This window comes from Mytilus galloprovincialis, chromosome 7 (genome assembly GCF_965363235.1).
Source record: "Mytilus galloprovincialis chromosome 7, xbMytGall1.hap1.1, whole genome shotgun sequence".
In the NCBI taxonomy this organism is placed as follows: Eukaryota; Metazoa; Mollusca; class Bivalvia; order Mytilida; family Mytilidae; genus Mytilus; species Mytilus galloprovincialis.
In genome coordinates this window covers 13,331,593-13,356,226 of record NC_134844.1, presented here as the reverse complement: position 1 = coordinate 13,356,226, position 24,634 = coordinate 13,331,593, and the positions used below count along the sequence as shown (strand labels likewise).

General features: G+C 33.5%; 1 protein-coding gene across 1 annotated transcript; it reads left to right on the top strand.

The window, feature by feature from the left end:
- The first annotated feature begins 552 nt into the window (after nucleotides 1–552).
- On the top strand, nucleotides 553–11,802 carry LOC143082348 (uncharacterized). Its single transcript, XM_076257996.1, has 6 exons — nucleotides 553–871; nucleotides 5,135–5,257; nucleotides 6,113–6,172; nucleotides 6,725–7,000; nucleotides 8,265–8,432; nucleotides 11,071–11,802. Exons 1-6 carry the CDS (start codon nucleotides 739–741, stop codon nucleotides 11,664–11,666), a joined length of 1,356 nt encoding a protein of 451 aa, XP_076114111.1. The 5' UTR covers nucleotides 553–738; the 3' UTR covers nucleotides 11,667–11,802.
- The last annotated feature ends 12,832 nt before the right edge of the window (nucleotides 11,803–24,634 follow it).

Genomic DNA, 24,634 nt, shown 5'->3' with positions numbered 1-24,634 from the left:
AAGATTTCGTATAATGCTGTTTTATCTTTTTAAATCAAATTATGATGTTTAGCTAAGACATTGATAATGGTTTATGATTTTGTGAGGAAACATATTTATTTGTCGTGCTTTTCAACAATCTTCAAAAATATGATACAAATCTGGGGAGGACAAAAAAGGGGGGTGGTACAGCTACACGTGTATTCAATTATTTTTCTAATTCATTTATTGATATAAAACTAATAAACTAATTATTTACTTACTAACTATAAACTTAGTTATAAGAACATTATTTAAAAAAAGTATAAAACATTTCTAGTCCTATTTAAAATAAGATTGAATTTAAAGATTACAGGCTTTAATTTGGCACAGCTAAGAGTCATATTAGTATTTGTAAACAAAAACACTAAATTCTATTTATCATCACCCTCGATTTTATTAGTTGATCCTTAATTAAGAGTACGTTTTGTGTACAATGTCGTTGACATCCTTTTTCTTCTTTTCATATAAATGACCATATATATACCAATATATTTCGCTTTGGACTAGTTATTGACCTTATAATACCTGCTTACATCCTTGTTGATATGGCTACACATATTGACGTACTTACCTTTATAATTTAACACCGATCGATGTTTATAGATTTGTAAACAGCTACCCGCTTAATGAAGATCTATAAATGGTATTGTGAAATACTCGAGTTTTGTACGAAGATAGACCATTGTGGGATATTCAGAGTGGTGCAGTTACAGAGTAATGTCGAAGGTCGTTCATCCTTTATCACCCCCGGAGTATTCAGGACCAGAACCCGGTTTTAATGGCGGAGCAAACTCCGGGATATATCCAGGGCTTGTGGAAATAATGACCCCCGATCGTATAGAAGACACAAGTAAGTAATTATATTATCCAATGTTGGTATGTCCTCTACATAAGACATACTTAAACAGCTTTGTATACCTTCCGGTTTTATACCGCATTTCCTTGTTTAATATTTACAAAACAAAAAACGGTTTATAAATTAATCTACTTCGTCAAATTCAAACGAAAATAATGTTTTGCTAAATCAAATACTTAATATTAAGAATGGATATAGTTTCGATACTGTTGTCAGGTCATTAAAGATTGCATATGTTGGCGTTAATATTGATTCACTTGTAGGGTCTTTGCAGCGGAACTAAACACATTCATTTAAAACCCAGTTGTTGGCATGACACGGGTTATGTTCTTCTCATTTATGTTATGACGGTATGATACTAAACCCATAACGGGAAGGATTGTACCTGATATTCATATGATGAAGACATAATATTTTCTTTGATTACAACTTCAGACATCAGACTCGGAATTCTCTTGGATTGAATTTTAATGTGCGTATTGTTATGCATTTACTTTTCTACATTGGCTAGAGGTATTAGGGGGGGGGGGGGGGGTGCGATCTCATAAACATATTTAACCCCGCCGCATTTTTGCGCCTGTCCCAAGTCAGTAGCCACTGGCCTTTGCTAGTCTTATTTTAATTTTAGTTTCTTGTGTACAATTTGGAGTTTAGGTTAGTATGGCGTTCATTATCACTGAACTAGTATATATATTGTTTAAAGGGGCCAACTAAAGGACGCCTCTGGGTGCGGGAAATTTTCGCTGCATTGAAGACCTGTTGGTGACCTTCTGCTGTTGTCTGTTCTTCTATAGTCGGGTTGTTGTCTCTTTGGCACATTCCCCTTTCCATTCGCAATTTTACATACAGATGATAATTGTAAAATGAATAATATTGAAGATGAATATCATTTTGTGTTGATATTTCCTGCATATAGAAAACTTAGATGTATTTTTTTTGCCAAAGTATTATTGTTCATGGCCAAATACACGAAAGCTAATTCTCCTGTTACAAGCTGGGTCAAAAAGTTCAACTAAAGATATATGTAATTATCTTAAAGCTGCATGGAAACTGAGATTGCAAATTATCAGTTAAAGTCATAAGAAACCTCAAATCAAAAAAAATAATGCATATGTTTTTTATAACTCAATGGATAGTTTTCATTATAAAACTTATGTACATATACTTTTTTCTGAAGAAAATTCGTTAATTTATCCATATTTAGAAGAAGTTTACTTTATTTTAATTGCTTGCTTCCAGCAACCAATTCCCCCGACATATTTTCCGTATGCAAAGTGACCTCAGTGTGACCCATCTCGTAAAAATCCGGTGATCACAATACGCATGGATGTCCTTAAAATAAACTATTATCTGAATTCACATGTGAAACACGTGCTCTCTTTCCATGCTTTTTTGTTTATTTTTTGTCGATTGTTGACAAACAGGTGACCATCGTTAAACTTCGGCTTCAAAACACGAACTTTAATTACCTGCCATATTTACACAACAACACTGACCGATTGAAAAAAGAAATTGACGATTATACGAAATTTACACGAAAAAAATGAAAAATTCGTGCACAGAAGACTAAGTTTGTGATGTGTGTATGCATTGGTTCAAGAATTGGAAGAACATAATTTTTCACCGGTCACTCGTTTCTTATGACTTTAATATTGCCAATAATTAAGAAGTTCCGGATCGAATCCGACACCGATACCAATAGTATATTCACCTGTTACCTATTACCTTATCTGTACGTTCCGCATCTGACAGGCGCACCACCAAACGGTGTATTTAGAATTTTGCTGTATATTGTTGTTGAGTAAAAGATACTTCATTCCACATGTTCCAGGCCCTTTTGTTTTCCAAATTATTAATATTACCAATAATTGATAGGTTCCAGGTCGACGGGTTCAAACAGAAAAATTTTGAAAGTAGAGAAAACTGTGCATCTTATAATCTGCATGACTTTATCAGATGACAATACCAATACTTAAATAAGGCAAACATATAGTTATATATTTTAATTCAGTCACGGACCCGCGATATCACGGGTGTGTTCTAGTTATATCTATAATTATTATTTGCATTGTGTGTTTCAGCAAGATGAATACTATTTTACATTCTTAGTCTTTTTTCCAAGCCTGCAAAGGCTAAATAAACAAACACCCTAATTAAATATGATACGTTCAATCAATTTAGTTAAAAGGACTATTGTTGTTCAGTTATCTATTGTCCTCCATTGTTCATGTCGATCAATACAAATTATTACAGTTATTACCTGAGGGGAACGTCTCAAACGATCTATCAAGCTTAGTTTATTTTTTCAGTTGGAGCTTAACAAGGGATATATCTAAATCAAGGAAAGTTTAAAATTTTATGAAACATGAAATGATTTTATTTTATTATTTTTCTAGGTCGTACAATGCTACTAATATAATAAATGGTATATGGTGTTTATATTTGACAATTAATTTTGATGAACCTTGCCCATTGTTAGGTCTTATCTTTTGTATTCATGCATTACTTACATTTTGTATTTGCCTTAATTCATTTAGCATTATCTTCAATTATTGTATAATTGAAATAAGTACATGCATACTTAATAAACTGTGGTTAGTTTTCCCAAACCTGTCTTTGTTTAGATATATAACCAACACTGCCTTATGTTCTATTTGGCCGCTGAATCCTTCGGGTGTATCCAAACTTGATTTGGGACGTTATATAAGTCATACCATATCAAGCGTTGGCAGGGAGGCTGAAAAGAGGCAGTGTTTAACATCATTGGCAAAGGGGGGAAGGATGGGTCCTTATTTTCATAACATAAGATTAATAACGGAAATTTGAATTGAGATTGTGACCATATCTTGAGGAAGATATATTTTTTAAGAAGGGGGGGGGGGGATTTTTCTTTAAGATTTCAGAAATTTAATTAAAAATGTTCAAGTATGTTTCGCGTAAAAATATTTTTGTTTTTTTTGGGGGGAGGGGCAATTCGCAACAGCATAGTGTATTACACAAAAGCATAAACAAAGGGAGGTAAAAAAAATTATTGTAAATATTGTATATGAATTTGAATCACACCACCAATTCAAAGTTCTCTAACTATAGTTATTGTGTGTCAGAAACCTATTATGTGTCAAGTATTTAATCACAATCCAAACTCCGACCTGTATCAAACGCAAATATTGGTCCGAGTACACAGTTATTTCGTAGTGCATTTCTTTTAGACAATAAATGAAAATTAAAAAAATCCCACCGGCGCTTTCTCAATAATACTTTGACAGCGTGTTGTACTACTTTTGGGACAAATTATATCAAAATTATAGAAAACTTCATCAGCTCTAACTCAAAATATGGATAATTTTCTGTTAAGGGGGTCGTGAAATCTTTTGACAGCTTCCGAAGTGCTAATTTTTTACCTTTTTCAGCTGGACCTTATCACTACTTTAAATTAATATTTATGACCCAATTTTTTTTTACAGTGTCATTTCACCCCCCTACTTGCTATATGAGACATAACACATGGAGAAATAAATTTGGAAGGGGTATAAAAAAAAATTGGCAAGTAACACACTGTCCACACTAAGGACTAAGGACGATAACTGTATATTCGGACCTATTGTGTCCATATTTGCCCCACTTGGTCAGGGTTGGACCTGTGCGGTCGTATGCAGCTGCGGTCGGCGAATCAATTATTTTTTCCTATCTTTATCTATTTACACAAACAAAATGAACTACATCTGAAAGTAATCAACAAAACAAGTTTGATAAAGAATAGAGAGGGATTTCACAAATTTAAGAAATACAGATGCATGTAATTAGATATGGGACGCCGAATACCCAATGCTGATCATGGTTTATAACCATTGCAGACAGCTCATATGAGACCCAATAATTCCTGTTCTACAATGCGGTTTGATAAGAATGGTACAAATTTGAAATTTATATACTCGAAGCTTTTAATAATAATAATACTGTATTGACTGAGAAGCAATACAATTATAGCCGAATATATTTACATTTTTACAATAATAAAATTGAGAATGGAAATGGGGAATGTGTCAAAGAGACAACAACCCGACCAAATAAAAAACCAACAGCAGAAGGTTACCAACAGGTCTTCAATGTAGCGAGAAATTCCCGCACCCGGAGTCGTCGTTCAGCTGGCCCCTACACAAATATATACTAGTTCAGTGATAATGAACGCCATACTAATTTCCAAATGGTACACAAGAAACTAAAATGTTTGAATTAGAGTGATCTTTCTTGTTTCAGCACCTCCACCAGCATACGATTCAATTTTCGTCAGTGAACAGAGCTCCAGTCAATCAAAACCTAACGTGCACCATGATGATAGAAATTTGTGGGAGAAAGTTCACGAATGGTTTGAATTCTCGAGTAAGTATATGTATTGCGGGCATTCGTTACAACTCGGCCTATTCCGTACTTTCATCTAACGAATTGAAGAAGTGTAGCGGATTCACCCGAGTAAGTCCGATTGATATTGTGGATATTTACGTCCGCATACAAATTGTAACATGAAGCATTGCACTATTATATTGATTGTTGGTGTTCTAACTAAATGCCATTTTTAAGCGCCACTTTTAGTATTTCGTGGCGGCCAGTTTTTATTAGTGTAGGAAGCCGGAGTGCCCGAAAAAAACTTCCGACCTTCGATAGAGAAACTGACAATTGTACTATATCATTTTGATAAGAACAAAGAACAGGTTGTATATTAGATAAATAACCAATTAAAACGGATTGAAACAATTTTTAAAAGCATATTTCCGATGAATTTGTCCTCTTAGGGTAAAAAGTCAAAAGTTGTCAAATCGTACAGGAAATGAAACGTTATTCTAAAAAGAGTAGTCATTATTTGATTAATTTTGTTTCAATAACACAATATAATGACCTAGTTTTAACGCGTCATTGAACATACAATTATATTTAGATCAGATTAAGTTTGATTGTCAATGGAAGGAGCTTCTTGTGTTGTTCAGATGAGGTTTTACTGTCAAATCAATTATATATAAGAGTGTGACCGCCATTGGCAGTTAAACCAATTCTGACCCACCAACCAAGCAACTGTAGTCCGACTAGATTTTGATTATGACGTAGCTTGTTGAAAACATGTGTGTTATTAAAATTCTCGTCAATTGTTATTTATTCCGATGATGTTTGCGATTTTATAGTTAACATTCAAATGTTAACAACATGATGTTATTGTTTTGATGTGTTGTTTACTTTTTTCAGTCCTACAACAAATAATTTGGCTTGGTGCTCTCGTCTTTGCGATAACCTACATTCGTTTCGGTAAGTTAATACTAATGTAATATGAAATTAAATAATTGAAATCAAATTATAGATCATCATAGATACCAGGATTGAAATTTTGTATATACGCCAGACGCGCGTTTCGTCTACTAAAGACTCATCAGTGACGCTCTAATAAAAAAAAATGTTAAAAAGGCCAAATAAAGTACGAAGTTGAAGAGCATTGACGAACAGAAATGTGTATGTACATGTAGTTCAAAATTTTTGTGTTTTATTATACCGTCATCTATAGATTATTTTATTAATTTTAACAGGGATTTAAACCAAATCAAAATTCTAGCTATCCAAACTGTTGTTTAAGTAATGGACTTCGTGCGTACGCATGTAATGTTCGTTAAACATGTTAAAGATATAGAAGTCATATATTTCTGTTGGATTTTTGGGACGTTTGCTTGTAATGAATTGACGAATATCCGGCACCTCCCTTGTAATGAATTGACGAATATCCGGCACCTCCCTTGTAATGAATTGACGAATATCCGGCACCTCCCTTTTATAATGTTAACTATTTTTTTGTATTTATTACTAAAGGTTTGAAATATGCTGGTCAGTGTTTTCGGAAAAAGTACGATGGAAACGGCAAAACCATAGAAGAAGAAGACCTTCCTTCATTCATGAAAGCAGAGGGCGGAGTTTTGTGTGCATTAGTTCTGTATGTCTTCGTTTGGCGTTTAATATTCATCTGTGACAGGAAGCGGACTCATCGCATCAACAAAGCAGATTTGGAGGGAAGAAAAAAATGTGGTGGCTACTTGTTTTTCTTCTGCTGCGGTCTATGCTTTGCAACTTTTGTTTTATGTATTATAGGTATGTAGTAATAGCTTCAACACATGTTTTCTTTAGTAAAGCAAAAGAAAAATAAACAGATATTTAAAACTGTTTTTATTTAGAAATTAAATTGTCTAATTAAAATCAAAGACAATTTTAAAAGCTACCTATTTTATTATAGTTAATATAGATTGCACTTTGTAAATACAGCTGTTTCTCAAACCACGCCTCTTTTGGGGAGATCAGGAATATTCTTAAAAATTAATTTTGTCTACATACTGGTTCCCAGTTATGCTCTCTGTGTTCCATCTCACGGAGACAAAACTTGGGAATGTTACCAGTAAATATATATGTGCATACTGTTTACATTAAAATGTGTGGTAACCTTTCATTCGAGGTAGGGGTAGTTAAAATTAGTGCAAGTTTAAACTCTGAGAAGTTCAGGGCATGTAAAAGTTGAAAATACATGTATGCCGCACAGTCCTATATTTTTACCTTTGAAACCAATTGCATTGCATATGAACTTTCAATTCTAGGATAAGATTTTTATAAAAACGTCATAGTTAAAGTGGTACAGTTTTAGTCGTATATGAAGTTCCTATGGGAAATTGCATTGTCAATATTTACAGAAATGTAACCTATAACTGTACGTATTGCTGAGTATTTGTTTAGGGGGTGATGGTTGGGAGGGATTTAGATACATAAAACATATCCAATCTTTTTTCACACCTTATCTAAGTCAAGAACCTCTAGCCTTTGTTCGTCTTTGTGCTTGTTAGATTTTGGTTCATTTGTATGTTTCGGAGTTCAGTGTGACGTCAATTTCGCTGGACTATATAGAAATAGAAAATGACAGTAATTTGAAAGGACTGTATGTGTAAGGGGAAAGGAAGTACAAATGTATACTGCTGTTATAAATCTGTTTAATATTTTTTTTTCTTCAGTATCGAATTGAATAAATTTTCGGTTATGGATTATATTTTGCATAAATCTGGAAGATAAATTTGTTAAGGTTGTATTAAATCCTTCAAGTTTTGGTAAGACATCTTCCAGTAATATTGTAATTAGGCAAGAGGGATATTATAAATATCATTTCAACAATCAGATTTTGTAATCTTCAAGTGTACCTGATACATGTAAAATCCATTCCTAAACCACGTGCCTTGCGTAGTACGTATAACTACTTTAACATATGATATTGTGTGTCTGTACAGGGGAGAGTTTATGTACTTTTGTTTTATGTGTGTGTGTGTGAGAATCAGCAGAAAGTATAAAATAACTTAATATAACAATTTTTATCCAGGAGCAACAAAAGTTTTCCAATTTCATGATGTCACTAAAAACCACACATTGAAGTGTAACGATGAGTTCTACAACTTTTATCACGATACCAAGATAGGACAGATGGTCATACTGATACCGTATGCTGTTTACGTCATTGTCTCCATGTTTATTGTTATTCCTAAAGCAAGTAAGTATGATGTATACATAATCTTTCAATCAGTTTAGTTGAAGTCTAGAGCTGGCATGTCAGTAACTGCTAGTAGTCCTTTGTTCATTTTTGTACCACTTGAACACACCCGCGAAATCGCGGGCATATACAGCTTGTAAACTGTTGTAGGATGATTTTTTTGGAAAAGATATTTTGACTGGAGAATTTCATATAAGGAATCAAAAAGCCCTCCGTTATGTGTTTCCTTTCTTTTAAATTCGATTATTTTTTTGTGTTTCTGGCCTTATGCCACAATTTTTCTTCCTCTTTAGTACAATGCATTTTTTGATAAAAGTCAAATTAAATTAAAAATTTGCACCGCTTCAATCATGAAACAAATGAAACTGCTTATATGCCATTATTATTAGATAATAAAATGTGCTTGTAGAACAATCCATCAGTGCTTTTCCATTTGAAAGCCATAATAACATGCCAATGGTAGGATTTGAATCTCGTATAAATGACTAACGCTCATTTGAGGGGTGGTCTGAGGGGCCCTGATTCTGAAATCCCGGGCTTAAAAACATGAAATCCAGAGATGTGTATTTTAACGAAATTCATATCCCGACATCCCAAAATAAAAAAAATATTCCCGCATCCCGTAAAAATCAGTTCCGAAATCCCGAGCTTAAAAGCACCAGATCCCGACGTTCCTAATAAGTCTTGCCTCTCGCTAATCTTTACCCTACTTTTATTTTGACCAAATCACTACTTTCACTTTCAACAATAAATTTGTATGCCCCATTCCTCCGTTCGTTTGTTAGTCCGTCCTTCTGTCCGGCTTCAGGTTAAAGATTTTACTTTCAACAATAAATTTTCATGCCCCATTTATGGGAATTATATTTTCTAGTTTGTTCTTCCGTCCGTCTGTCCCGCTTCAGGTTAAAGTTTTTGTCGAGGTAGTTTTTGATGAAGTTGAAGTTCAACCAACTTGAAACTTAGTAAATATGTTCTCTATGATATGATCTTTCTTATTTTAATGCTAAATTAGATTTTACCCCATTTCACGGTCAAAACATAGCAAATGATAGTGCCAATCGGATGTGGCATCTGTTTACTATGGACACATTATTAACGTGACAAATAAAACATGATAATTTAGGCTATGCCTGTGTCGTTATTTACGTGACGATAAGTGAATGAAAAAAATGATTGTGTTTATTTTCACACAGCCTGAGTCGTTGCTTACACTTGAGACAACATATAACGATTCAGTCAATGTGAAAATGGCTTGCATGAATCTTAAATAAAACATGATAATATAGGCTATGTACGTGACGATAAGTGAATTACACAAAAGATTGTGTTTATTTTCACACGGCCTGGGTTGTTGTTTACACTTGGGACAATATTCTTATATAACGATTCAGTCAATGAATCTTTAAAACATGATAATATAGGGTATGTAATGTTAATTTACAAAACTTCTGGAAAAATAAACGGAAGAGGAAGTTGTATATGAATAAAAGACGGGGTGATGACAGACACATATACGGACTTCTTTTTTTCCGTTTTTCTCCCAAAATAACCTTAACTGAAAAATCATAAGAATGGATGACAAATGCGACTATGCATCGAACCTATAGGACATACAGTAACAATGATCAATTTATTGTGGAAGGAGGAGAAGCGACACCCAAAATGAGGTCTTCTCGTTTAATAGTATAGATTGTCATATCGCTTAGTTTTTTTTGTTACCTACTCTGACATATGTCTCGGACCTCTTTTAAACTAAATTTTAATGTACGTATTGCTATGTGTTTCTTTATTTACATTGGCTAGAGGTATAGGGTAGGATTGAGATCGCACAAAACATGTTTAACCTCGCCGCATTTTTGCGCCTGTTTCAAGTTAGGAGTCTCTGGACTTTTCAGTTTTGTATTTTTTTTTTAATTTGAGTTCATTTGAATGTTTTGGAGTTAAGTGTGACGTCAATTTTCTCTGAACTAGTACACACTTGTATATAGGGGCCAGCTTAGGATCACCTCAAGGTGCAGGATGTGCTCGCTGTGTTGTAGACCCATTGATGGCATTCGACTGTTGTCTGCTCTTTGGTCGGGTTGGTGTCTGTTTGACATAATCCCCATTCCCATTCTTAATGTTAATTATCATTAGTGAGAGATGTTTAAATAATAGAGTTGTTGGTGACAGATTAATTAGGTGTAAAACCACGTATAAGTTCCAAAAGTACGTAATATTTCTGAGTAAAGACATGACTTGGCTAACAAAGCTGCATTTTATAAATCATAGCTGGTCGATTGGTCTAGTGCGATGGACACGATGCAGGTGGTGTTGCAACGATGCCTCTGAGGTAGGGGTTCGAATCTCGCTGAGGGAAGAACAACATTCATGGTTAATGGGCTATATTTGAGAAGAAGAATTACCAAAACAATTATACTTCTTTTTATGTTTTATACGAGAAAAATCTTTATAGTTTAATTAACAAATAAACTCATCATAAATACTAGGATTGAACTAGTTACACAATCTTTTTTTTTGAATACAATTTATTTTTGAAATGGCTAATTTTAAAAATGGATTTTATATTTTGTGCCATCATTCGAAGTTATATTATACATGCATATTCATCAAGGTATTCTTTTGTTTTTAATCACAGAAAATTGGTTTATGCGACATAAATGGCACCAGTGGGCCAGTCTTCTTGATGCCGACCAAGATGGAATAATCAGTTCTGATGATATGAGAAAAACCAACGCAACGCTTGAACATTTACGACTGGCCATTGGTGATAGGAGGACTGCATTGAATGCAGATGCGCAGAAAAAATGGTGGGATGATCATATTTTCAAAAGAGGAGCCAACAAAAACATCTCTGTTGACGACTATGTCGCTTATCTGGAGGGAATTTATAATCCCAGAGATATGGGGAACAAAATGCGCCCAGTTATCACCGGCTTTTTTAATTTCTTCTCGACTCCAGACTTCCGGAAGAAGAATTGCATTTTGGCGGAAGAAGATTTTATAAAGTTTTGGACAATTCTGAAGAATGTCGATAAAGTTCATTGCAGGAATATATATATTAGACATTTTTTGAATCCTACTACGATGGAAAATTTGCTTGGAGACTTTGTTGCCTTGGTTTCCTCTAATGATTTCTTTGATGAAAACACCATTAGAGTCCACACTGTGTTGAAACCCCCACGATCAGCATCATGTGATCCTATCTGTCATCCTTCATGTTGTGGTGTCTGAACAAGATAAATACAACAACGAACTCTATATTGTTATTATCAGATATATTACCAACGTTTGTATGATTTACGTACTACTAATGTGTTGATGTAAAACAGATCTTAAAAATCAAATGACGGTAATAACCATGATAACTTTAATAACAATCATGTGTAAAAAATCAAATGTGTAGTATGCCCCAAGTACTTTATATTGCATACTATTATTTTTTAAAATGATCTTGAATGTCTATGTCATGCAAACACTTCGTCTGAGTGTATACAAAAAGTTGTGAAGATATAAATGTACACGCTATATGAAGGATACCAAAGACCTTTATCTGAGTAAGAACAACTGCAGATCTATTTGTACGAGCGGTGTATGCCTATATCAATGTTGTTCTGTTGTAGATTGATTAAATAGAAATTGTGTAGATACATGTAGGTATGAATAGAAGCGATGTACTAGTATATCTGAAATATCTGAATGGAGAATGATAGGTGTCAGAGAATCGCTACTAGTCATTTTGATTTACTGGATTTTATAACTGATAAATACATTTATTTTTATTTATTTTGAATTTATATTTGATAAAAGATAAAGTATAATGTCAACCTGTGTGAAAAACAAACGTAGTAAAATATTATGTATATTTTTCAAATCTTTTTCAAACTTGAAGAACAATCAGCATAACAGTCAACAAAACATTAAATTAGACACAGCACAATCACACATTTACACTTATTTGAAATCAATATCAGAATATGAGAAGCATTTGAACTGAAACAGAAAAATGAGCTGGTAAATTCCTGTTCTTATATAAAATATACATGTACAAAATGTATGTTGCTCGAGAATTAACTAGACAAACCTTTTTCCAACAATTTTTTTTTAAATGTTTTGAATTTTTATGATAACTCACAGGCCTACCTCATTGTAATAATTTTAAATCAAACGAATCTATAACTAACCATTACCTCGATATTAAAAGTATGTGTTAGTGATAAAAAAAATATTGAAACAGTTCTTATGTTTTTCTTTATATTAAAAGCATGTATGTATCTTTTTATGTCCTTATACATTTAATTTTACAGTATTTTGAATACTTTTTTTAAATATCTATATATAAATAAAAAGTATTTTAACTGATAAAATAACTTGATATTTCATTTTTATATTGAATTCTACAAGGCAACATTTTTGAGTATTGGACAGGCAGATATGTTAACCTCATAGGTGTAATCTGCGGGCTGTCTGCATTTCGACAGAAACGGCTAATGGTGAATTATACATATAAAATTATATAACTTTCATTGATGGGCTATGAAAGCCACACCGACGGAAATTTTTTTTTTGTTTTGTATCAAAACGTTTAAATAGATCATGTTTTGACACTAGTTTTTTGTTTTACATTTAGAGCCAGACAAACGCCCTAAATCGGTTACTCTGGAGTATGGTCTGTTCATTGGTTAGGGAAAATATGTATTGTATGACACACTCAGTATTATACAGAAAAAAACCTAGCAGTATTAGATCTCGTTTCCATAACCAGTCCCCCGTAAGCGTCTTACACTTACAGTTAACCGTGTTCATGGATATTAATATTTAATAATTTCATCACATTTAGCATAGCAACAATTATTACACCGTTACACGATTTTTATTTTGAAAATAATATGTTATATTTACCTGTCACATTCAAACCAACCCCTCAAACATATCTTTAACGTGTCTTATTATATACAAACATACAAATGTAAATTTCCATATCTACTATTCGGTGAAGATATCCAAATGACGTGTCAGATTCAACACTGTAAGTAACTAGTTTCTAGATTTTTTTCAATGTTTTTATAAAACAGTGCAAAAATTGCGACGAGACTAATAAAGTAAAAATAAAAATAAAAATACTTAAATTTTTTAAATAGACAGAATTATTTTTAAGCAGCATTTCATGAACTCGCAATAACTAATATTGCAATTTGTCCTTGCATTGTCAACATTCCAGTAATAATTGCCTACAAACTTTTAGAATTTACAGTATTGATAATGAGTTTGTGTCAGGTTTGATCTTTTATGTTACTTATAACTTTTAAGTTACCTTAGTAAATAACATACATTTTGAGATTATTATGTTGTTAAGTTTGTGTGTTGTTATTACAATTACAAAATAAAGATGAGTTCTGTTGTTTGCTTATTATAGTTGTAGACAAATTACGCACACACGTATCAGGAAAAGATTGCAAGATAAAACAAATAAAGTATCAAATAACAAAAAATAACCTATGAACTGGAGTGTGTGGCAACAAAAGCTAAAGAATACCGCAACCTACTGCAATCTCCCTTAGAATACAACAAGATACCAACACAACCTGATATACTATTTTTGTATGTAACAAGACGCACTCAATCGTACTTTATCCCTCTGACAACATGTTAACGACAATATAAAGTAGCAATCAAAGACAATGCTACAACGTTAACACAACAGGAAACAATAAGAGATATCGATCGAGTGTGGTCAATCGAAAATTGAAAATCTTACTCAACACGTGATACCGGTAGTATTGTTCATGTTAATGCGCTTTAGGAGAATCGTGAATGTTACAAGTTTGAGAAAGGAGAAGAAAGTTTGGTTATGACAAGTGAACCAGATTAATTAGTGGTCATCTATAACGTACATTGTAGATATTGTGAACAGTCAGCAAAATCATGATGACGTTCGTAAAACTTTCATGGAATGATATATGCTTTACCACTTGACACCCTTAATAAAATAGTTTCCTTGTAAGCAGTTACCCCCTTTCAATGAAATGATATTATGAAATGAAATATTCGGCTGTGGTAAATTTGCAAACAAAAGCATGAATGCCATTTTTTGGTACATATATATACTGATACCGTATGCTGTTTACATCATTGTCTCCATGTTTATTGTTATTCCTAGAGCAAGTAAGTAAGATAGGAAAGATGGTAGTACTGATACCGTATGCTGTTTACATCATTGTCTCAATGTTTATTGTTATTCCTAAAGCAAGTAAGTAAGATAAGAAAGATGGTAGAACTGATACCGTATGCTGTTTACATCATTGTCTCAATGTTTATTGTTATTCCTAAAGCAAGTAAGTAAGATAGGAAAGATGGTAGTACTGATACCGTATGTTGTTTACGTCATTGTCTCCATGTTTATTGTTATTCCTAAAGCAAGTAAGTAAGATAGGAGAGATGGCCTTACTGATACTGTATGCTGTTTACATCATTGTCTCCATGTTTATTGTTATTCCTAAAGCAAGTAAGTAAGATAGGACAGCTGGTAGTACTGATACAGTATGCTGTTTACGTCATTGTCTCCATGTTTATTGTTATTCCTAAAGCAAGTAAGTAAGATAGGAAAGATGGCCATACTGATACTGTATGCTGTTTACATCATTGTCTCCATGTTTATTGTTATTCCTAGCGCAAGTAAGTAAGATAGGAAAGATGGTAGTACTGATACCGTATGCTGTTTACGTCATTATCTCAATGTTTATTGTTATTCCTAAAGCAAGTAAGTAAGATAGGAAAGATGGCCATACTGATACCGTATGCTGTTTACATCATTGTCTCAATGTTTATTGTTATTCCTAAAGCCAGTAAGTAAGATAGGAAAGATGGTAGTACTGATACCGTATGCTGTTTACATCATTGTCTCCATGTTTATTGTTATTCCTAAAGCAAGTAAGTAAGATAGGAAAGATGATAGTACTGATACAGTATGCTGTTTACATCATTGTCTCCATGTTTATTGTTATTCCTAAAGCAAGTAAGTAAGATAGGAAAGATGATAGTACTGATACAGTATGCTGTTTACGTCATTGTCTCCATGTTTATTGTTATTCCTAAAGCAAGTAAGTAAAATAGGAAAGATGGTAGTACTGATACCGTATGCTGTTAACGTCATTGTCTCCATGTTTATTGTTATTCCTAAAGCAAGTAAGTAAGATAGGAAAGATGGCCATACTGATACTGTATGCTGTTTACATCATTGTCTCTATGTTTATTGTTATTCCTAAAGCAAGTAAGTAAGATAGGAAAGATGGTAGTACTGATACTGTATGCTGTTTACATCATTGTCTCAATGTTTATTGTTATTCCTATAGCAAGTAAGTCAGATAGGAAAGATGGCCATACTGATACTGTATGCTGTTTACGTCATTGTCTCAATGTTTATTGTTATTCCTAAAGCAAGTAAGTAAGATAGGAAAGATGATAGTACTGATACTGTATGCTGTTTACATCATTGTCTCAATGTTTATTGTTATTCCGAAAGCAAGTAAGTAAAATAGGAAAGATGGTAGTACTGATACTGTATGCTGTTAACGTCATTGTCTCAATGTTTATTGTTATTCCTAAAGCAAGTAAGTAAGATAGGAAAGATGGCCATACTGATACCGTATGCTGTTTACATCATTGTCTCAATGTTTATTGTTATTCCTAAAGCCAGTAAGTAAGATAGGAAAGATGGTAGTACTGATACCGTATGCTGTTTACATCATTGTCTCCATGTTTATTGTTATTCCTAAAGCAAGTAAGTAAGATAGGAAAGATGATAGTACTGATACAGTATGCTGTTTACATCATTGTCTCCATGTTTATTGTTATTCCTAAAGCAAGTAAGTCAGATAGGAAAGATGGTCATACTGATACTGTATGCTGTTTACATCATTGTCTCTATGTTTATTGTTATTCCTAAAGCAAGTAAGTAAGATAGGAAAGATGGCCATACTGATACTGTATGCTGTTTACATCATTGTCTCTATGTTTATTGTTATTCCTAAAGCAAGTAAGTAAGATAGGAAAGATGGTAGTACTGATACTGTATGCTGTTTACATCATTGTCTCAATGTTTATTGTTATTCCTATAGCAAGTAAGTCAGATAGGAAAGATGGCCATACTGATACTGTATGCTGTTTACGTCATTGTCTCAATGTTTATTGTTATTCCTAAAGCCAGTAAGTAAGATAGGAAAGATGATAGTACTGATACTGTATGCTGTTTACATCATTGTCTCAATGTTTATTGTTATTCCGAAAGCAAGTAAGTAAAATAGGAAAGATGGTAGTACTGATACTGTATGCTGTTAACGTCATTGTCTCAATGTTTATTGTTATTCCTAAAGCAAGTAAGTAAGATAGGAAAGATGGTAGTACTGATACCGTATGCTGTTTACGTCATTGCCTCAATGTTTATTGTTATTCCTTAAGCAAGTAAGTAAGATAGGAAAGATGGCCATACTGATACTGTATGCTGTTAACGTCATTATCTCAATGTTTATTGTTATTCCTAAAGCAAGTAAGTAAGATAGGAAAGATGGTAGTACTGATACCGTATGCTGTTTACGTCATTGTCTCAATGTTTATTGTTATTCCTAAAGTAAGTAAGTAAGATAGGAAAGATGGTAGTACTGATACAGTATGCTGTTTACATCATTGTCTCCATGTTTATTGTTATTCCTAAAGCAAGTAAGTAAGATATGAAAGATGGTAGTACTGATACCGTATGCTGTTTACGTCATTGTCTCAATGTTTATTGTTATTCCTAAAGCAAGTAAGTAAGATAGGGAAGATGGTAGTACTGATACAGTATGCTGTTTACATCATTGTCTCCATGTTTATTGTTATTCCTAAAGCAAGTAAGTAAGATAGGAAAGATGGTAGTACTGATACTGTATGCTGTTTACGTCATTGTCTCCATGTTTATTGTTATTCCTATAGCAAGTGAGTAAGATAGGAAAGATGGTAGTACTGATACTGTATGCTGTTTACATCATTGTCTCAATGTTTATTGTTATTCCTAAAGCAAGTAAGTAAGATAGGAAAGACGGTAGTACTGATACTGTATGCTGTTTACATCATTGTCTCAATGTTTATTGTTATTCCTAAAGCAAGTAAGTAAGATAGGAAAGATGGTAATACTGATATTGTATGCTGTTTACGTCATTGTCTCCATGTTTATTGTTATTCCTATAGCAAGTAAGTAAGATAGGAAAGATGGTAGTACTGATACTGTATGCTGTTTACATCATTGTCTCCATGTTTATTGTTATTCCTAAAGCAAGTAAGTAAGATAGGAAAGATGGTAGTACTGATACCGTATGCTGTTTACATCATTGTCTCAATGTTTATTGTTATTCCTAAAGCAAGTAAGTAAGATAGGAGAGATGGTAGTACTGATACCGTATGCTGTTAACGTCATTGTCTCCATGTTTATTGTTATTCCTAAGGCAAGTAAGTAAGATAGGAAAGATGGTAGTACTGATACTGTATGCTCTTTACATCATTGTCTCCATGTTTATTGTCATTCCTATAGCAAGTAAGTAAGATAGGAAAGATGGTAGTACTGATACTGTATGCTGTTTACATCATTGTCTCCATGTTTTTTATTATTCCTATAGCAAGTAAGTAAGATAGGAAAGATGGTAGTACTGATACTGTATGCTGTTTACATCATTGTCTCCATGTTTATTGTTATTCCTAAAGCAAGTAAGTAAGATAGGAAAGATGGTAGTACTGATACCGTATGCTGTTTACATCATTGTCTCAATGTTTATTGTTATTCCTAAAGCAAGTAAGTAAGATAGGAAAGATGGTCATACTGATACTGTATGCTGTTTACATCATTGTCTCCATGTTTATTGTTATTCCTAGAGCAAGTAAGTAAGAAAGGAAAGATGGTAGTACTGATACTGTATGCTGTTTACATCATTGTCTCCATGTTTATTGTTATTCCTATAGCAAGTGAGTAAGATAGGAAAGATGGTAGTACTGATACTGTATGCTGTTTACATCATTGTCTCAATGTTTATTGTTATTCCTAAAGCAAGTAAGTAAGATAGGAAAGACGGTAGTACTGATACTGTATGCTGTTTACATCATTGTCTCAATGTTTATTGTTATTCCTAAAGCAAGTAAGTAAGATAGGAAAGATGGTAATACTGATACTGTATGCTGTTTACGTCATTGTCTCCATGTTTATTGTTATTCCTATAGCAAGTAAGTAAGATAGGAAAGATGGTAGTACTGATACTGTATGCTGTTTACATCATTGTCTCCATGTTTATTGTTATTCCTAAAGCAAGTAAGTAAGATAGGAAAGATGGTAGTACTGATACCGTATGCTGTTTACATCATTGTCTCAATGTTTATTGTTATTCCTAAAGCAAGTAAGTAAGATAGGAGAGATGGTAGTACTGATACCGTATGCTGTTAACGTCATTGTCTCCATGTTTATTGTTATTCCTAAGGCAAGTAAGTAAGATAGGAAAGATGGTAGTACTGATACCGTATGCTCTTTACATCATTGTCTCCATGTTTATTGTCATTCCTATAGCAAGTAAGTAAGATAGGAAAGATGGTAGTACTGATACTGTATGCTGTTTACATCATTGTCTCCATGTTTTTTATTATTCCTATAGCAAGTAAGTAAGATAGGAAAGATGGTAGTACTGATACTGTATGCTGTTTACATCATTGTCTCCATGTTTATTGTTATTCCTAAAGCAAGTAAGTAAGATAGGAAAGATGGTAGTACTGATACCGTATGCTGTTTACATCATTGTCTCAATGTTTATTGTTATTCCTAAAGCAAGTAAGTAAGATAGGAAAGATGGTCATACTGATACTGTATGCTGTTTACATCATTGTCTCCATGTTTATTGTTATTCCTAGAGCAAGTAAGTAAGATAGGAAAGATGGTAGTACTGATACTGTATGCTGTTTACATCATTGTCTCAATGTTTATTGTTATTCCTAAAGCAAGTAAGTAAGATAGGAAAGTTGGTAGTACTGATACCGTATGGTGTTTACGTCATTATCTCAATGTTTATTGTTATTCCTAAAGCAAGTAAGTAAGATAGGAAAGATGGCCATACTGATACCGTATGCTGTTTACATCATTGTCTCAATGTTTATTGTTATTCCTAAAGCCAGTAAGTAAGATAGGAAAGATGGTAGTACTGATACCGTATGCTGTTAACATCATTGTCTCCATGTTTATTGTTATTCCTAAAGCAAGTAAGTAAGATAGGAAAGATGATAGTACTGATAAAGTATGCTGTTTACGTCATTGTCTCCATGTTTATTGTTATTCCTAAAGCAAGTAAGTAAAATAGGAAAGATGGTAGTACTGATACCGTATGCTGTAAACGTCATTGTCTCCATGTTTATTGTTATTCCTAAAGCAAGTAAGTCAGATAGGAAAGATGACCATACTGATACTGTATGCTGTTTACATTATTGTCTCAATGTTTATTGTTATTCCTAAAGCAAGTAAGTAAGATAGGAAAGATGGCCATACTGATACTGTATGCTGTTTACGTCATTGTCTCCATGTTTATTGTTATTCCTAAAGCCAGTAAGTAAGATAGGAAAGATGGTAGTACTGATACCGTATGCTGTTTACATCATTGTCTCCATGTTTATTGTTATTCCTAAAGCAACTAAGTAAGATAGGAAAGATGGTAGTACTGATACTGTATGCTGTTTACATCATTGTCTCAATGTTTATTGTTATTCCTATAGCAAGTAAGTCAGATAGGAAAGATGGCCATACTGATACTGTATGCTGTTTACGTCATTGTCTCCATGTTTATTGTTATTCCTAAAGCCAGTAAGTAAGATAGGAAAGATGGTAGTACTGATACCGTATGCTGTTTACATCATTGTCTCCATGTTTATTGTTATTCCTAAAGCAAGTAAGTAAGATAGGAAAGATGATAGTACTGATACAGTATGCTGTTTACGTCATTGTCTCCATGTTTATTGTTATTCCTAAAGCAAGTAAGTAAAATAGGAAAGATGGTAGTACTGATACCGTATGCTGTTTACATCATTGTCGCAATGTTTATTGTTATTCCTAAAGCAAGTAAGTAAGATAGGAAAGATGGTAGTACTGATACAGTATGCTGTTTACATCATTGTCGCAATGTTTATTTTTATTCCTAAAGTAAGTAAGTAAGATAGGAAAGATGGTAGTACTGATACTGTATGCTGTTAACGTCATTGTCTCAATGTTTATTGTTATTCCTAAAGTAAGTAAGTAAGATAGGAAAGATGGTAGTACTGATACTCTATGCTGTTTACATCATTGTCTCAATGTTTATTTTTATTCCTAAAGTAAGTAAGTAAGATAGGAAAGATGGTAGTACTGATACTGTATGCTGTTTACATCATTGTCTCAATGTTTATTTTTATTCCTAAAGTAAGTAAGTAAGATAGGAAAGATGGTAGTACTGATACTGTATGCTGTTTACATCATTGTCTCAATGTTTATTGTTATTCCTAAAGCAAGTAAGTAAGATAGGAAAGATGGTAGTACTGATACTGTATGCTGTTTACATCATTGTCTCAATGTTTATTTTTATTCCTAAAGTAAGTAAGTAAGATAGGAAAGATGGTAGTACTGATACTGTATGCTGTTTACATCATTGTCTCAATGTTTATTGTTATTCCTAAAGTAAGTAAGTAAGATAGGAAAGATGGTAGTACTGATACCGTATGATGTTAACGTCATTGTCTCAATGTTTATTGTTATTCCTAAAGCAAGTAAGTAAGATAGGAAAGATGGTAGTACTGATACCGTATGCTGTTTACGTCATTGTCTTAATGTTTATTGTTATTCCTAAAGCAAGTAAGTAAGATAGGAAAGATGGTAGTAGTGATACTGCATGCTGTTAACGTCATTGTCTCAATGTTTATTGTTATTCCTAAAGCAAGTAAGTCAGATAAGACAGATGGTAGTACTGATACAGTATGCTGTTTACATCATTGTCTCAATGTTTATTGTTAATCCTAAAGCAAGTAAGTAAGATAGGAAAGATGGCCATACTGATACTGTATGCTGTTTACGTCATTGTCTCCATGTTTATTGTTATTCCTAAAGCCAGTAAGTAAGATAGGAAAGATGGCCATACTGATACCGTATGCTGTTTACGTCATTGTCTCAATGTTTATTGTTATTCCTAAAGCCAGTAAGTAAGATAGGACAGATGGCCATACTGATACCGTATGCTGTTTACATCATTGTCTCAATGTTTATTGTTATTCCTAAAGCCAGTAAGTGAGATAGGAAAGATGGCCATACTGATACCGTATGCTGTTTACGTCATTGTCTCAATGTTTATTGTTATTCCTAAAGCCAGTAAGTAAGATAGGAAAGATGGCCATACTGATACCGTATGCTGTTTACGTCATTGTCTCAATGTTTATTGTTATTCCTCAAGCCAGTAAGTAAGATAGGACAGATGGCCATACTAATACCGTATGCTGTTTACGTCATTGTCTCAATGTTTATTGTTATTCCTAAAGCAAGTAAGTAAGAGAGGAAAGATGGCAGTACTGATACCGTATGCTGTTTACGTCATTGTCTCAATGTTTATTGTTATTCCTAAAGCCAGTAAGTAAGATAGGACAGATGGCCATACTGATACCGTATGCTGTTTACGTCATTGTCTCAATGTTTATTGTTATTCCTAAAGCAAGTAAGTAAGATAGGAAAGATGGTAGTACTGATACCGTATGCTGTTTACGTCATTGTCTCAATGTTTATTGTTATTCCTAAAGCAAGTAAGTAAGATAGGACAGATGGTAGTACTGATACCGTATGCTGTTTAAATCATTGTCTCAATGTTTATTGTTATTCCTAAAGCCAGTAAGTAAGATAGGACAGATGGCCATACTGATACCGTATGCTGTTTACATCATTGTCTCAATGTTTATTGTTATTCCTAAAGCAAGTAAGTAAGATAGGAAAGATGGTAGTACTGATACCGTATGCTGTTTACGTCATTGTCTCAATGTTTATGTTATTCCTTAAACAAGTAAGTAAGATAGGAAAGATGGTAGTACTGATACCGTATGCTGTTTACGTCATTGTCTCCATGTTTATTGTTATTCCTAAAGCAAGTAAGTAAGATAGGAAAGATGGTAGTACTGATACCGTATGCTGTTAACATCATTGTCTCTATGTTTATTGTTATTCCTAAAGCAAGTTAGTAAGATAGGAAAGATGGTAGTACTGATACCGTATGCTGTTAACATCATTGTCTTTATGTTTATTGTTATTCCTAAAGCAAGTAAGTAAGATAGGACAGATGGTAGTACTGATACCGTATGCTGTTTACATCATTGTCTCCATGTTTATTGCTATTCCTAAAGCAAGTAAGTAAGATAGGAAAGATGGCCATACTGATACCGTATGCTGTTTACGTCATTGTCTCAATGTTTATTGTTATTCCTAAAGCAAGTAAGTAAGATAGGACAGATGGTAGTACTGATACAGTATGCTGTTTACATCATTGTCTCAATGTTTATTGTTATTCCTAAAGCCAGTAAGTAAGATAGGAAAGATGGCCATACTGATACCGTATGCTGTTTACGTCATTGTCTCAATGTTTATTGTTATTCCTAAAGCCAGTTAGTAAGATAGGACAGATGGCCATACTGATACCGTATGCTGTTTACGTCATTGTCTCAATGTTTATTGTTATTCCTAAAGCCAGTAAGTCAGATAGGAAAGATGGCAGTACTGACACCGTATGCTGTTTACATCATTGTCTCAATGTTTATTGTTATTCCTAAAGCCAGTAAGTAAGATAGGAAAGATGGTAGTACTGATACCGTATGCTGTTTACATCATTGTCTCAATGTTTATTGTTATTCCTTAAGCAAGTAAGTAAGATAGGACAGATGGCCATACTGATACCGTATGCTGTTTACATCATTGTCTCAATGTTTATTGTTATTCCTAAAGCCAGTAAGTAAGATAGGAAAGATGGTAGTACTGATACCGTATGCTGTTTACGTCATTGTCTCAATGTTTATTGTTATTCCTAAAGCAAGTAAGTAAGATAGGAAAGATGGTAGTACTGATACCGTATGCTGTTTACATCATTGTCTCAATGTTTATTGTTATTCCTAAAGCAAGTAAGTAAGATAGGAAAGATGGTAGAACTGATACCGTATACTGTTTACATCATTGTCTCCATGTTTATTGTTATTCCTAAAGCAATTAAAGACTTGAGCTGGCATGTCAGTAACTGCTAGTAGTCCTTTGTTCATTAATGTACCATTGTCATATCGCTTAGTTTGTTTGTTACCTATTCTGAAATACGTCTCGGACTTCTATAAACTGAATTTTAATGTACGTATTGCTATGTGTTTCTTTATATACATTGGCTACAGGTATGGGGGGAGGATTGAGATCTCACAAAACATGTTTAACCTCGCCGCATTTATGCGCCTGTTCCAAGTTAGGAGCCTCTGGCCTTTTCAGTCTTGTAAGTGTTTTTAATTTTAGTTCATTTAAATGTTTTGGAGTTAAGTTTGAAGTCAATTTTCACTGAACTAGTACCCACTTGTATTTAGGGGCCAGCTAAGGATCACCTCCAAGTGCTTGAACAACTACGACTGGCCGTTGGCGATAGGAGGACTGCTTTAAATGCAGATGCTCAGAAAAAATGGTGGGATGATCATATTTTTAAAAGAGGAGCCAACCAACACATCTCTGTTGAAGATTATGTCGCTTATCTGGAGGGAATTTATAATCCCGGAGATATGGGGTACAAAATGAGCCCAGTTATCACCGGCTTTTTTAATTTCTTCTCTACTCCAGACTTCCGGAAGAAGAATTGCATTCTGGCGGAAGAAGATTTTATCAAGTTTTGGACAATTCTGAAGAATGTAGATGAAGTTCATTGCAGGAATATATATATTAGACATTTTTTGAATCCTACGACAATGGAAAGTTTCCTTGGAGATTTTGTTGCCTTGGTTTCCAGTAATGATTTCTTTGATGAAAACACTATTAGAGTTCACACGGTATTAAAACCTCTACGATCATCACCATGTGATACTATTTGTCACCCTTCATGTTGTGGTGTCTGAACAAGAAACAGACAACATCAGACTCTACATTGTTATTGTCAGATGTTTTAACAACGTTTGAATGTTTT